Consider the following 12,686-nt stretch of genomic DNA (forward strand, 5'->3'; position numbering starts at 1 on the left):
CACTGTAAAATAAGCAACCACCACTATGAGATATATTTCAATGAAAACTTTAAACTCTGCTTCTAGCGTACTAAGGGAAAATGTTCCCTCTTTAGTAATTTCCTTTCTTCAGTGTCTGGATTATAGTTCATCCCACCCATCATATGGAAGTAGGATCTTAGCCTTCTGATAATGTCACAAACCCCCAGAAGGAGAAGGAGAGGGAGCTTGGCACCAGGGTGACGACAGCCATGAAGAGAGCTTCTGCTCCAAATGACACATCAGGCTCTATGTTTGTCTCTTAAGGATTCCAGGTCAAATTTTCTCAGAAAAATCATCATTTTATTGTGACCTAACAGTCATTCTAGCAAACTCACAGGAGAGCTGAGAGTCAACGTCTTCCACTCTGCCTCCTGCTCACCCTCTCTACCTTGTTCTACCTAGGGGCAGAGGCTGTCCTTTTAGAGGACTAGGGAAGGGTATGGGGAGAACAAATGTCCTTGGGTTGAGGACTTCTGTGCATGTAGAAGGTCTAGGTCCGATCTGTGTTTTCCCAAGGGCCTTCCTCGCTGACTAACTGGTGTTAGATCTCCTCGCCAACCTGTTTTTCAGTATCAGAGTTCAGTCCTGACACTGAAGCAGAAAGGTCTCCGAATCCTCAAAAAATGTCAGACATTTCCTAAACCCTTGACAGGACACTCTTGTCAGGGTCAGCCATGCTTGTTGACACATAGGCTGTTGGTGCCTCACATAGGCTATCAAACCAGCTTCATACGATAGCATGGCACAGGGCTTCCTGGACCTTCAAAGCTTGCTTCAGCCCAGCTGCCATGAGAATTCTCTCTCCAGCTAGTGAAGAATGTAACAACTGAAGACAGACTAGCTAGACCTTAATCTGAGGTGTAAATGCCATCAAAAGACTTCATAAACTGCCTGCACCTGCTCTTTGGGAGAAACTATACCCCAAGTGTCTGTGCAGATACAGAATACTGAATAGAGAATGTTAAAAATCAGAAAAACCAAAGACAGAAGCCAAATATTAGTAGGCATCTGATACACTGTTTTTTATTACTCAGATGCTGATCTTTATCAGCCAATCATTTCAAACAGGGCTTCTAAACTGTCACTAAATATCAGTTTAATTTAAACATATCTAGAAACAAGGGAAGCTTGACTGGAAATCTGAATTGAGGTAACAGATTAAGAGCCTTTCAGCCACTGCAGAAACATTATAATCCTTCAAATAGTTTTGTTTCACACCTGACAGCAGCATAATAGCAAGACAAACCTGAGAGAGATCTGCCTGGTCCCAGTACAATGCACGTGCATTCTGGAAGGGCCCTTTGTAGTAGGATAATAATATTCTGAATGTACTCTGAAAAAGCAGCTCCAATGTTCCAGCCCTTGATAGAATCTGTGTGCCAGTGTGGGTAAAACCCAAATCACAATCCACAAACTGAATATGGCAGTATTAATAATCCTAAAGAAACCAAAGCCTTTTTTATATCTTTTCCGAAGCACACAGCTATGCCGGGCATAGGAAAGAAGACTAAAACTGAGATGAGAGAGTCAGATTTCAAGTACTGGCTAATCTTCAACACCAATGATGGAGCTAATGGGGGGCAAAGGGGTTATGTGTGATGCCTTTTCAAGCATATTATTCATTTGAATAAAGGAGGTGTACCTCATGCATTTTCACATTGGGCTGGAGAGGGAGCCTTCCCCACTCTCATCTGGCAGTGTTGGCTCCAGTCCTGCAGGGCTAAGCCCAGCTACCCACTGTGGGCATTGCAATATTGTACATGGTGTTGTGTGACGCTGCAATGCAGTGTGTCATGCTGCAACACCATTCTCTCAAATTTGGCCCATCTGCACCTCCATCATATCACAACACCGGAGAGGAAGCCAGGCCCAGCCCCATGGGATAGGAGCTGCTGCTGCCGGATGAATGCAGGTTGGGCTCGCTCTCCAGCCAATAAATGACCCATTGCCCCCACCAGTTGCAAAACTTGGCACCACCACTGTTCTCTGCATTCCTCCCCACTTCATCGCAGGTCTTCATATTAAGTGGAGCTGCAAAGGCCAAGGGTACCTTAGCTAACAGAAATTGTATGACTAAGAGTTAGTGAAAAATTAATTAAATGGAAGATAAAATATATGAACATGTACAGTACAACTGGCTAATGCTGTCTGAGGAGTGCCCAATCAGCCAGCACTGGTGGGTCTGTGAAACAGAAAAAATATGAGTCATTTTAGAAAGGTTTAAATTATAATCCTAATCATCATTACCCATCTAGTTTAATTTCCATAGCTATCGCTGTCATGAAAAGGTAGCATTGATATAACTGCAGTCAGACCAATTTTACTCTAATTTTATAAGAAGCTTTACAAAAAGCCTTCTGTTACCAGATACAAAAAAGTTGCTAAAATATAGAGAAGCATTAAGAACATATTTAAAAGTCTGTTCTTACCACAATCATTTCGGAAGGTTCCAATATAATACACTCGCATCCTCTTTTTCCTCCAGACTGCTTGCCAAAACTGGGGGGGGGGAAAAGTAGAGGGGGGAAAAGTTATATTTTACCTATTTTGAGGGTAAAATAGTTATCAGAAGGTAATTCAATAACCTGGGGGGAAAGTTCATATAAACTACTATACTTGAGACGACAATTTAATTTGCTCACATTGACATTAATAATTCTTTGAATTTACGTAGCACTTCTCATCAGAGCATCTCCAAGCACTTCATATAAGCAGGATGCTTTTGAGAAATTATTATTTATATGACACTAGTGTGAAGGGAATCCAGTCATGAACAGAACTCCATTAAGTTGGACACTGCTCAGAAAAAAGGAAAAAAAGAGAAAGGAAGACAAAAAAACAGCCTCTGGCCTAAAACATTTGCCATAGAAATAGGGAGAAAGTGTAAGAGATGGATGTAGAACACTACAGAGAGGAAAGATGTGTGACATTAACAGGAACTCAAGGTTTCATGTATTCATAATTTTTATGAAATAAATGTCCAAATTAGAGGCTTTACAGCTTGTTTTTTTAATAAGTGAACAAGAAATATAGGCCACCTGCACAGCCATTATCATTTGGCATTTTACTAGGTAAAACAGTGCATCTATTTTACAAGTTCATATAAACTAAGACCCATAGAAGATAAGTGACATGCATATGGTCATACAGTGCAATGGTAGCGAAGTAATACAAAAACAGCCCCAGAATAGTCAAAATATGGTCTCTTCATCAAAATAGCGCTGATAACCATTAGTGATAAATAGAAGGTGCTATTTTCTAAGAATTCTAACAGAGATGAGTTTCTCCAGAAGGTGTTACCAAAAGTTTCAAAACTTCGCATATTAGGAAAGGGACAAAATTAGAAGAGATATAATTTTTTAAAATAGTGTGTGACTAAGTTGGCCAAATATTTAAGAGAAAGAAAAGAATAGAAAAGAGGATCAACACAATGGCTCAATGTATTAATGCTTCTCGGTTTAGTATGTTGCTCTTTGTGCTCTCTGCTGTCAGAGCTGAAGTCTCAGCTGAGACTACAGACTTACAATGAGACTATAATGAGTTCTCTCCTATGTCTGTTTTCCCGCACTTTGACATGTGGTTATTTTCTTCTTAGGAGACAGTGGCAGTTGTTACGGTGGGGGTTAACCAAAACTGATTTTATGAAAACACTAAACAAGTTGTTGATTCTAGCACACGTAATGACTTGATGCAGACTTTGACTTATATGTATTCTATTCGCTGATACGCCTCAGGTTTTGTTAGAAGGCAGATGGATTTAAAAAAAAAAAATCCTAGGATGCTATGGGGATGAGATGACAGAGGGAGTTCAACAACATTAAAGTCAGATGTGCCTCCAAGAAAGAGAGCTTAAAACTGTATGATTTACAGAGTTCAGCTGTACATTTTGTGCACTAGCCTAAGCCATTTTCATGTATTTAGCAAACAAGGGAGAAATTAATATTATATATAATCTCAAATTAAAGGAGCTAGGCCAAGGACAACAGGGTTTTTTTTTATTACTCCTCCTCCTCATTGTAGTACATTTCTTGAGTTATTCTGAAGATCTATTTTTTGGGGGATTGTCAGTGGTCCTGATTTTATCAGAAATTCCCATTCTTTGTTCCTCTGACATGTCACAATGTTTTTTATAGGTGTTTACCAGTATCTGCTGCTATTTTCTGAAACCATAAAACAGCATTTGTTTTGAAGACATTTCAGTGTGTAGGAGAAGATCAATCTACAGTGGTTGGAGATAACAGTATTTAGAGATAAACTTTCTTGTATAGAAAAATCCCCGTAGCTAAGATAGTCAGACAATTGGATCTACACTTGTATCACCTCTAGCAGAAGTAAATATGGAATACAGCACTCTTCACAAAGAAAAAACACAAATTCTTATGCTAAAATTTGATTAAAAAACTCAAACATCAGGAAATAGAAGTCAGTTTCATCAAGTCAGCCACGTGGCACATCCTGTATATTTTATTATACACATTTAATAAATAAATGTTATACATGTAAATTAATCCCACAACACAGATTTAGGATTGTCTATACTTTTTACCAATTTAATTAAAAACAGTTTTAAACTAAATTTATTTAAACTGGTTCAAACTCCTGCATGAACACCCTTAAATCAGTTTACAACCAGTTATATCAATTCATAATCAAATGAATTAAGTTGTGTGTCTAAATCAGCACTTGGTTAACACATTGATTTATGCAGATAAAGCACCACCTAGATCAGTCTCTAGACAGGTCCTTAATATGGTCTGGATGGATGTACAGTCTATGTACAGGGTTACACCACTGAAGCTTTTGGTGCCCACAAGATCATCAACCGTGTAGCAGCATTCCTGCTCAAGGACACATCCTACCAAAGCAATCCGTGTAATGCGCTACGGCTTGCACACAGAAAGCATTTATTCAGTGCTTCCCAACTTTGACAGGGCCCCTAACTATTCTGTCAGAGGCTTAGGGGTTAAGGAAGAAAATTCTTCAGATCCATTGTCCCCCACTGCTAATGTGCTCTGAAGGAACAACATAATGTTGGTCAGCTACCTGAAAGACAACTCAAAAAGCTAAATCTAAGTATGCAGATGGTTACACCAGAGAAAATGTTACAGTGATCTCAGGATGAACTAAAACGCTAACCACAAACTAACCTTGCCCTCTTTTCCTAATCTACATAAACCCTCGAATGTGGCACAGATTTTTGCAATAAAAACACAACTGCATTTTATAACTCATCAGATGGGAAGCAAGACGTCTTAACAACTGAGTACAGGGCTGCTGCAGCTTTTGGATACCTGCAAACATGTAGCTGGAGCTTTGGGATTGCATGAAGAGTACATTAGCTAGTTCTCTGAGCAAAAAATACCAGTATAAAATGCTTAATGACTGAAATTTTTAGTAGGATTCAGAATTAACCCACTGAGATGGTTCACATTTCTCAAAAATATTGTTTCACAAGCTGTCAAAAAAACAATGTACATGGATTTGCATTAGTTTATACTCATCACATTTGGAAGGTTACCTTTACAAACAAGTGCTAGTTTTTGTTTGTTTGTTTGTTTTTTTAATAATGAAAGTTTAGAAGCAGAATTCTGCTGCAAAGGCCTGATTCTGCAGCCAATTCTTTGACTGTGAAAAACTCAGCTGTAGCCATGAGTGTACATGCAGCTCAGCTTCATAGAGCCACCATCTCATGCCCAATAGCTGTTTTTGGCACATACAGATGTGAAGAATCATGTATCCTTCTGGTGAGTCACGGAATAGAAAAGGGGAAAAGGTTGTGAACTAAAGAGGAGGAATAAAAAGATAAGAGAAAAAAGTGACAGTGTGAAAAGAACAGAAAAGAAAGAAAACAAACAGGATAAGTACCAACTGCTTTGCAGCACAGAGGGAAGGGAGAGCAAATCATCAACCTATCAGTTATATCTGCACCTTTAGATACAACAGACACTACATTCTTATGAATGGGCAACCTACAGAAAACTCATACTGGGACATGTGCACTTTCCCAAAACAGTGAAGGGGATAAATCAGCTATCCATGCATGGAAAAGGATGAACTAACTTAGGTGGAAAATTTTAAAATTTATGTCCCAGAAACACAGATAACTAGTAAGACAGCTTCATGCAGTTATTTTAGTGAAACTTCAGATCCTTCCCAGCAACAAAATTAACATTTTAATCCTAACAGTCATTATGATAAAGCATAATGACCAGTCACAGCATTGCAATTTGAACTGTCAAATTTTGGATTTTAATAATGTATCATAGAAAATATAGTCTTTAAATGAAACAACTGCCATGGAATTATGATGACAATGATTAAAATTTTCCTTCCTTGTACTGTAATGATAAAGAAACTGTTACAGCATGATTTCCACATTGAAATGTGTCAGTTTCAGAGTGGGACATCCACACTAGCAGCTACTAGCTAAATTTCATGCCTTCTGTAATGCTTCTTCCACACAGTGCATGACCCAGACATCAGCAACTCAAACAACTTCCCATGGTCATAATTTGTTTACCCACTCTTTGCACGATGCATGCTATTACAAAATATAGGGAAATTCAAGCAGTTCATCTCTACGTCAGGACTGGTTGGAATTCCATTTTATTATTTCTGCACCACAATTTAATGTATTGTGAGACAGCAGGGTCCTGGGGCAGAGCCAAAACTGATTTTTTGGCAGGGCCTGTGGTTGACATGAGTGGGCATAAGTTCAACCGGACAAAAAACAAGTGCTTCCTGAACTTCCAGCTTCCGGCCATGTGACCGGGAAGCCAGAAGTTCGGGAAGCAACCGGCCAAGAAACTAAGCTGCCCAATGTTCCAGTTGCCAAGGTAGCTTAAGTGGAGCATCAGCAGCAGAACTTCCACAACTGATTAGATGGGCCTGCTTCTAAAGTGGGTGGGCCACAGCTACACCACTGGCAGGGTAAGAGGGCAGCAGGAGGGCGATAGAAAGGAGATATATAAATCCTAGAATGATCAAAGCCTTGTTCCTGTGGATTGTGCATGTGTTACTACAGGTCAATTAGGAGCAACAGAGGCCAATTAAGGCCCAGCCAGAGACCTGGAAGAAACACCTGCCAGACAGAGGGAGGAAGGAGAGCTGGCAGTAGTGTTGGAGAAGTGCTGTAGTTGACCAGAGAATCAGCGAAGAAACAGGAGAAAGGTATAGAGACCAGAGATGGGGAAGTAGCCCAGGGGAAAGAATTGCAGCCGCAAACACTGTCAGCAGCACATAGCTGCTATTCATAGGACTCCTGGGCTGGGACCCGGAGTAGAGGGCGGCCCCAGGTCCCTTCCTCCTTCTCCTCGTCCATGTGCTACCGGAAGGGCCGATGCCCAGAAACAGGGGCAACAGGTGGCACCTGGACCCTCCACGAGAAGGCAAGGCATGGGACTCTCAGTAGCAGAGCTGGCAATTTGCCACAGTATCTATCCAAGGTGTCCTGTGCTTCTGCAAAATAATTCTTCTAAAACACTGGGGAAATTCTTTCATTAGCTATAGGGTAATAAATTAATTCTCCTTCAAGAGTGATTGCCTATTAGACTCCAGTGTACAGTGAGATTTTCTGGTGCTGCACTGTACAGGACTATTTTTTTCTTAACGATACTGCTCCTATTTACCACATATGCACAATAGTTTAATATCTATTTAAACTTTAGGATGATATCTGAATACAAAGATGTGTTAAAGATGAAGGCTTATAAAAAATATTTAAAACAAACTCCTTTAGGTTAAACATTTTAAGTTAAACAGTTCACTCAATTAGTTTCAATCCCATGCAATGTGAAATTAAAAGTTGACCATAATATTTTAAAACATCATTGTAAAGCTATATATTGTGTACACCACAGTATAATGTATTTTTTAACAGTTTTAGCATTTTTCACTTTTCTTTTAAAAACAGGAAAAACTGGTAAATACTTTTCCTACACACATACGTGTATATATAAGTTATGAGTAAACTATATTTTATCCAAAAAGTTGTTCAAGGGGTATGATCAATATAATTTCAATGTCATCAAAATATTACTTTGTTTATATAAATACATGCATAAAGATTCAGCCATTCACAAATGCATCTCTTTACTGATGTTGCAACATATGATAATTGAGTAGTTGAGGCTACACATTAATGAAAGCAAAGTGTGTACTGACTGTAAGAAAGGTCAACCTCTTCACAGAATCAGTTTTACTCTGTCAAAGTATTGTACCATTACTGACCACTCAGTTTGAATGGGTTATGCTCCAGTGACAACAAAGCTCATTGCTACCCCTGAAGAACAAATGACTCACTTTTGCAAATCAATAAAGTCAAGTTTAGTTACTTTATTGACCATGCTATGTGCTGTTTTATTGATTGTACTGTGAAATCGCAGCTCTTACTGAATTCTTTCCCCCCCCCAGAACTATCACATTTTTAAATACTCATTGTCACATTCCTTTTAATAAGTTACCGCACACATTTCAATGAAATACAAATGGCTAACTTCAGCGCTGTATCAATTAGAGTTCTGCTAAACTTGAGCACATGTAATGAACCTCCTGCAAATTTCAACAAATGCTTAAGAGCTTTAATAATGCTATACAATAAACCAAATAGGAATTAACACGAGAAAACACAGGATACGTTGGCACAGGATAAGTTATGTAATTACTCTTAGGGAGAGATCTTGTTTTCCATCCCAGTAAGAAAATGTATAAACAGTAACAGCCACTAGTGCTGACAGAGTGACTCAGGTAAGTCTTATTGACAGAGGTGGAAGAATAGATGTATGTATATTTGCACAGCACAGCTTCAATCAGTTAGCTATCTGTCTGCAGAACTTTCACCTGAAGATTAATTTGCTAAGTAATCTGGGCCCTAATATTCACTTGGCTAGTTATTGTCTTGAAGACAATAACAAGTGAACCATAATTGTTTAATTTGGAGTTAGTCATGGGATTATACCTGAACAATATTAAATTATGTTCTCAATATTTTTGCGGTTTACAAAAAAAAATTCCATATAAAGTTTTGTGAAACACATTTATTTTTATTTCATAAATTAACATAGTTGTTCATCAGTTACTTGAATTAAAAAAGGCAGGCAATTCTCCAGGCTTTCCTAGGTCATACACTAACTCCTGCCTTTATGTATATAGCTAGCTGTAGCAATAAAAGAAAAATACTATCCTCAGGGCCCCATGTATTTTGTAATTCTGTGGCTGTGTAATTTGCTGCAGAATTCATCCCATGCACAAAATGTGCTCCAAATACTCAGTAAACAAGTTTTTTTTAAGTTTTTAAACTCTTACGGTGTGTGGCCTTCCACAGTTTGAAACGAAACAAACAATATTTCTGAGAGGTATGAACTACCCCATTCATCTGAGTTAAAACCCTGTGGATTCCATGATTTCACAGTTGTGGAATTTGGCGCTCCTACAGATACACACACACACACACACACACACACACACACACACACACACACACACACACACACACACACACACACACACACACACACACACACACACACACACACACACTTATTTTCCTACCGCTAGATACCTAATGTTTTGTTCCATGTCTCTTTACCCTGCTGGGACCTATCCTCATCAGTCTCTTGCTGCTGCTTCTTTTTTTTTTTTTTTGGTATCTGTATGGCTTGGAGTATGGTGCATATCTATCCTAAAGGCTCTCTGCTTATGTAAAAATGTGTCATTATTAGTAGATAAGTATACAGTACATTGTGAGTGCTATGATAATGCAAACATAGTAAAATACAGTACTGACCAAGGAGTTTATAGCACATCTATTACAATCTCATAATTACAAAAGGGATATTTTCTATTCAACTTAAATTCCAGAATGTTTATGTAACTTGGGTCACAGAGATCATGTTAAGAGATTGACAAACAGAAGTAAAAAAATTCAGCACACAGTATGGGTTAAATGCCAGGTCTATCCTAAATTCATAATGCTGATTGCTGTACTCAGTGAGAAGAGACAAGATGGTGAGCCATCAACATTCATATACCTTGCCATTGTGCATAAAATCAGATCCTTACTGATGTATAAATTAGACCTCTATTAAGATTTATTTGCTTTGCTAAACTAACTCTACTCCACTGTATTTTCTTTTAACCCTACCTTGTAAGACATACAACACAATCAAGGTTTTTAAGTCTGTATTTTTGTAGTGAATACCAAAAAATGTTTTTCGGTTTGATAACACATTGTTTATTGTTGTTGTTTATAGGAACAGCTAGTAGCAAACCCTTACATTTAGGTTGCCTAACGCTTTCACTATAGAAGATTTTTGTAATCTTTTCTTGAGAAGATCTAACATCTCCATTGTTTGTATCAGGCCTTTAAAATTTAGTAGGGAGAAAATCCTAGTCCCTTTTCTTTGTGCCATGATACTCTGTTCACATTTGGCTGAATATAGCCTTTTGAAAGTCACAATTTTCCTTCTGTCACTTGTGTTATCTACAAAATTCTGGAAGCATGCTAAAACAACATTCTAAAGGGCCAGGTCCAAACCGCTGCCAAAGTGGTAGCAACATACGGTGCACCAAGAACCCAGAAGCAGGCTGGGGATGGGGAGACCCAAAGAGAGGCTTCTCCTTACAATTCCCTTCCCCAAGACTCAGTACATAGCCCTCCAGTTTGGGGGGCACTATTATGGTAGGCTCCCCCAAGCACTTCCTCAACCCAGCATGTGGCCACAGCTGCCCATTTTGTCCCACCCACAGCTAACAACCTTCTGCGGTCAGCTAATGTAGTCCAGGATTGTAGGAATTGAAATGATTCATTGGCTTAAAGCAGGAGAATGTCACAGAACTCCATTCTATACCTGCCTCGGTCTTCCTATGTGATGCTGAGTAGTCACAAATTAAAATTTTGGCACATGGCCACTAATTATATGTTCCTTGTTTTCTGGGTGCTCAGCTCAAGAATCCTGGAGCTTGATATGCAGAAGTGCTGAGCACTGACAACTGCATCTGCAGTCAGTCAATAGGAACTATGAATGCTCAGCACCTTTGGCAATAAGACTGCATGGGTTGAAGGAATAATCACAGAATTAAGAGTCAGGAGGACCCAAGATCTAATCTTACCGTCTGGCCCCTTAACAAGTCTGTCTCAACTTTCCCAACTGTAAAATGGAGATGAAGCACTTAACTCCATTTCAAAAATAATTTCACTAATGTTTATGAGGCATACGACAGTGAGCACCCTACAAAAGACCATAAGGATATGAATATTTGTGCATTAATAGCAGGTTTTGGATAAGCATTCAGTAAATAAGGCAGGGGCCACAAACTGAATCAGAAAATTAAAATGAATAGCTGTTAGCTCTGAACACCACCCATTTTGTGCACTGAATGAAGGAGGAGTTGAAGGGAAAAGTGCAGAATGTGATCATATAATTAAAATTATAATAACATGGATGCACAATAAAGCAAAATCAAGATTGTACTGGCAACCTTAAAACTGGCATTTCTTAATGTATGAGAGCTAGACTCTGCAAACTAAATAAGATAGTAACAGTTTTGTATATAATGTTTAAAAGTATAAGATAAATTCAGCTTCAGTCAAATTAAGAGGTTAGGGAATGGGAAAAGGCAAAAAGAACAATGTTTTGGAAAATGGAAAAGAGAGAAATCTTATTTGGCGTGAAAAGAGCAAGAGATAAAATAAAAATTTAAGCTACTGAATAAAAAACTCCAAATATCACAAAAATTGTCTTGCTCAGGATAAAAGGCCTTTTCATATTGAGCCTGTACATATAGGGCTAGTAATAAAATCTAACCCCAAACTTGAAATATGTTTTTCTCATTAAAAACAGATCACTACAATGTAACTACTTATATGGCCCTCATTTATCTTAATATTTGAGTGTCACTCAGGAAATGAGAGAACAATCTCTCCCACCCAGGAACCTCTCCCACTCCCAATACCTTGATTAGGTCTGAGGATTATTTTCGCTTACTTGGGTGGCGGCTGCGTATTTTGTCTATGCGTATGAAGAAATTGAGGTAGCGCTAAACTGCAGAAAAAAGTTGTGCATTTAATTCTTAAGGTGGTAAGGAGAATGGCGATTGTTCTCTCTTTCAGGAGTCAGTATCATGGTTACAATTTATAGGCACTGGATCTCCTGCATTATCCTGATATTGGTTGACAAGTCCATTGTTTCAGTGTCATATAGTCTACAGGTTTCTTGCTTGCTGAAGCCCAGAAAAGTCAGTTCTCTAAACTGGAGTGAAGCTTTTAAATAATTGTAGTATGTGCACCTGTTGCTTAATATCCAGATGTAAGATCTACATTGTTAACTGTGAGACCAGGTCACTGATCTGCAACACTGTCACAAGATAAATATCTTCTGTATAATAAAAGAAGTCTTTGCTTTTCATTGGCTTTTGTTTGTAAAGTGCCTCATTTGCAGGAGACATGGTTTCCTTTCTGATTCACTGCTGTTCTTAATTAACAATTTGTAAACTTACATACACCATGAAGAGAAAATGAGAGTTATCAATGCTTCACTAATTATACAAAATCCAGAAACAACTTTTAAAAAAAACCAAACAAACAAACAAACCAAAGTCCATTTGTTTACCCTACCACATCTAAAATTAACACATATTTTTTAAAAAATGAAATTTTATGCGTTTTT

At 38.4% G+C, this 12,686-nt stretch overlaps 1 protein-coding gene across 2 annotated transcripts in view; it reads right to left on the reverse strand.

Annotated features, from left to right (window-relative positions):
• The window catches only part of RAPGEF6 (Rap guanine nucleotide exchange factor 6), a 230,283-nt gene that overhangs the window by 159,085 nt on the left and 58,512 nt on the right, over nt 1–12,686 (reverse strand). For both annotated transcript variants that reach the window (XM_067566525.1, XM_067566522.1), the window contains exon 5: nt 2,451–2,520. In XM_067566525.1, coding sequence (XP_067422626.1) covers nt 2,451–2,520 — 70 coding nt within the window. The remainder of the gene's footprint in view (nt 1–2,450; nt 2,521–12,686) is intronic.

The sequence above is a fragment of the Emydura macquarii genome, unplaced genomic scaffold (assembly GCF_026122565.2).
Source record: "Emydura macquarii macquarii isolate MOO-44397 ecotype Brisbane River unplaced genomic scaffold, CSIRO-AGI_Emac_v2 contig_2768, whole genome shotgun sequence".
NCBI lineage: Eukaryota > Metazoa > Chordata > Testudines > Chelidae > Emydura > Emydura macquarii.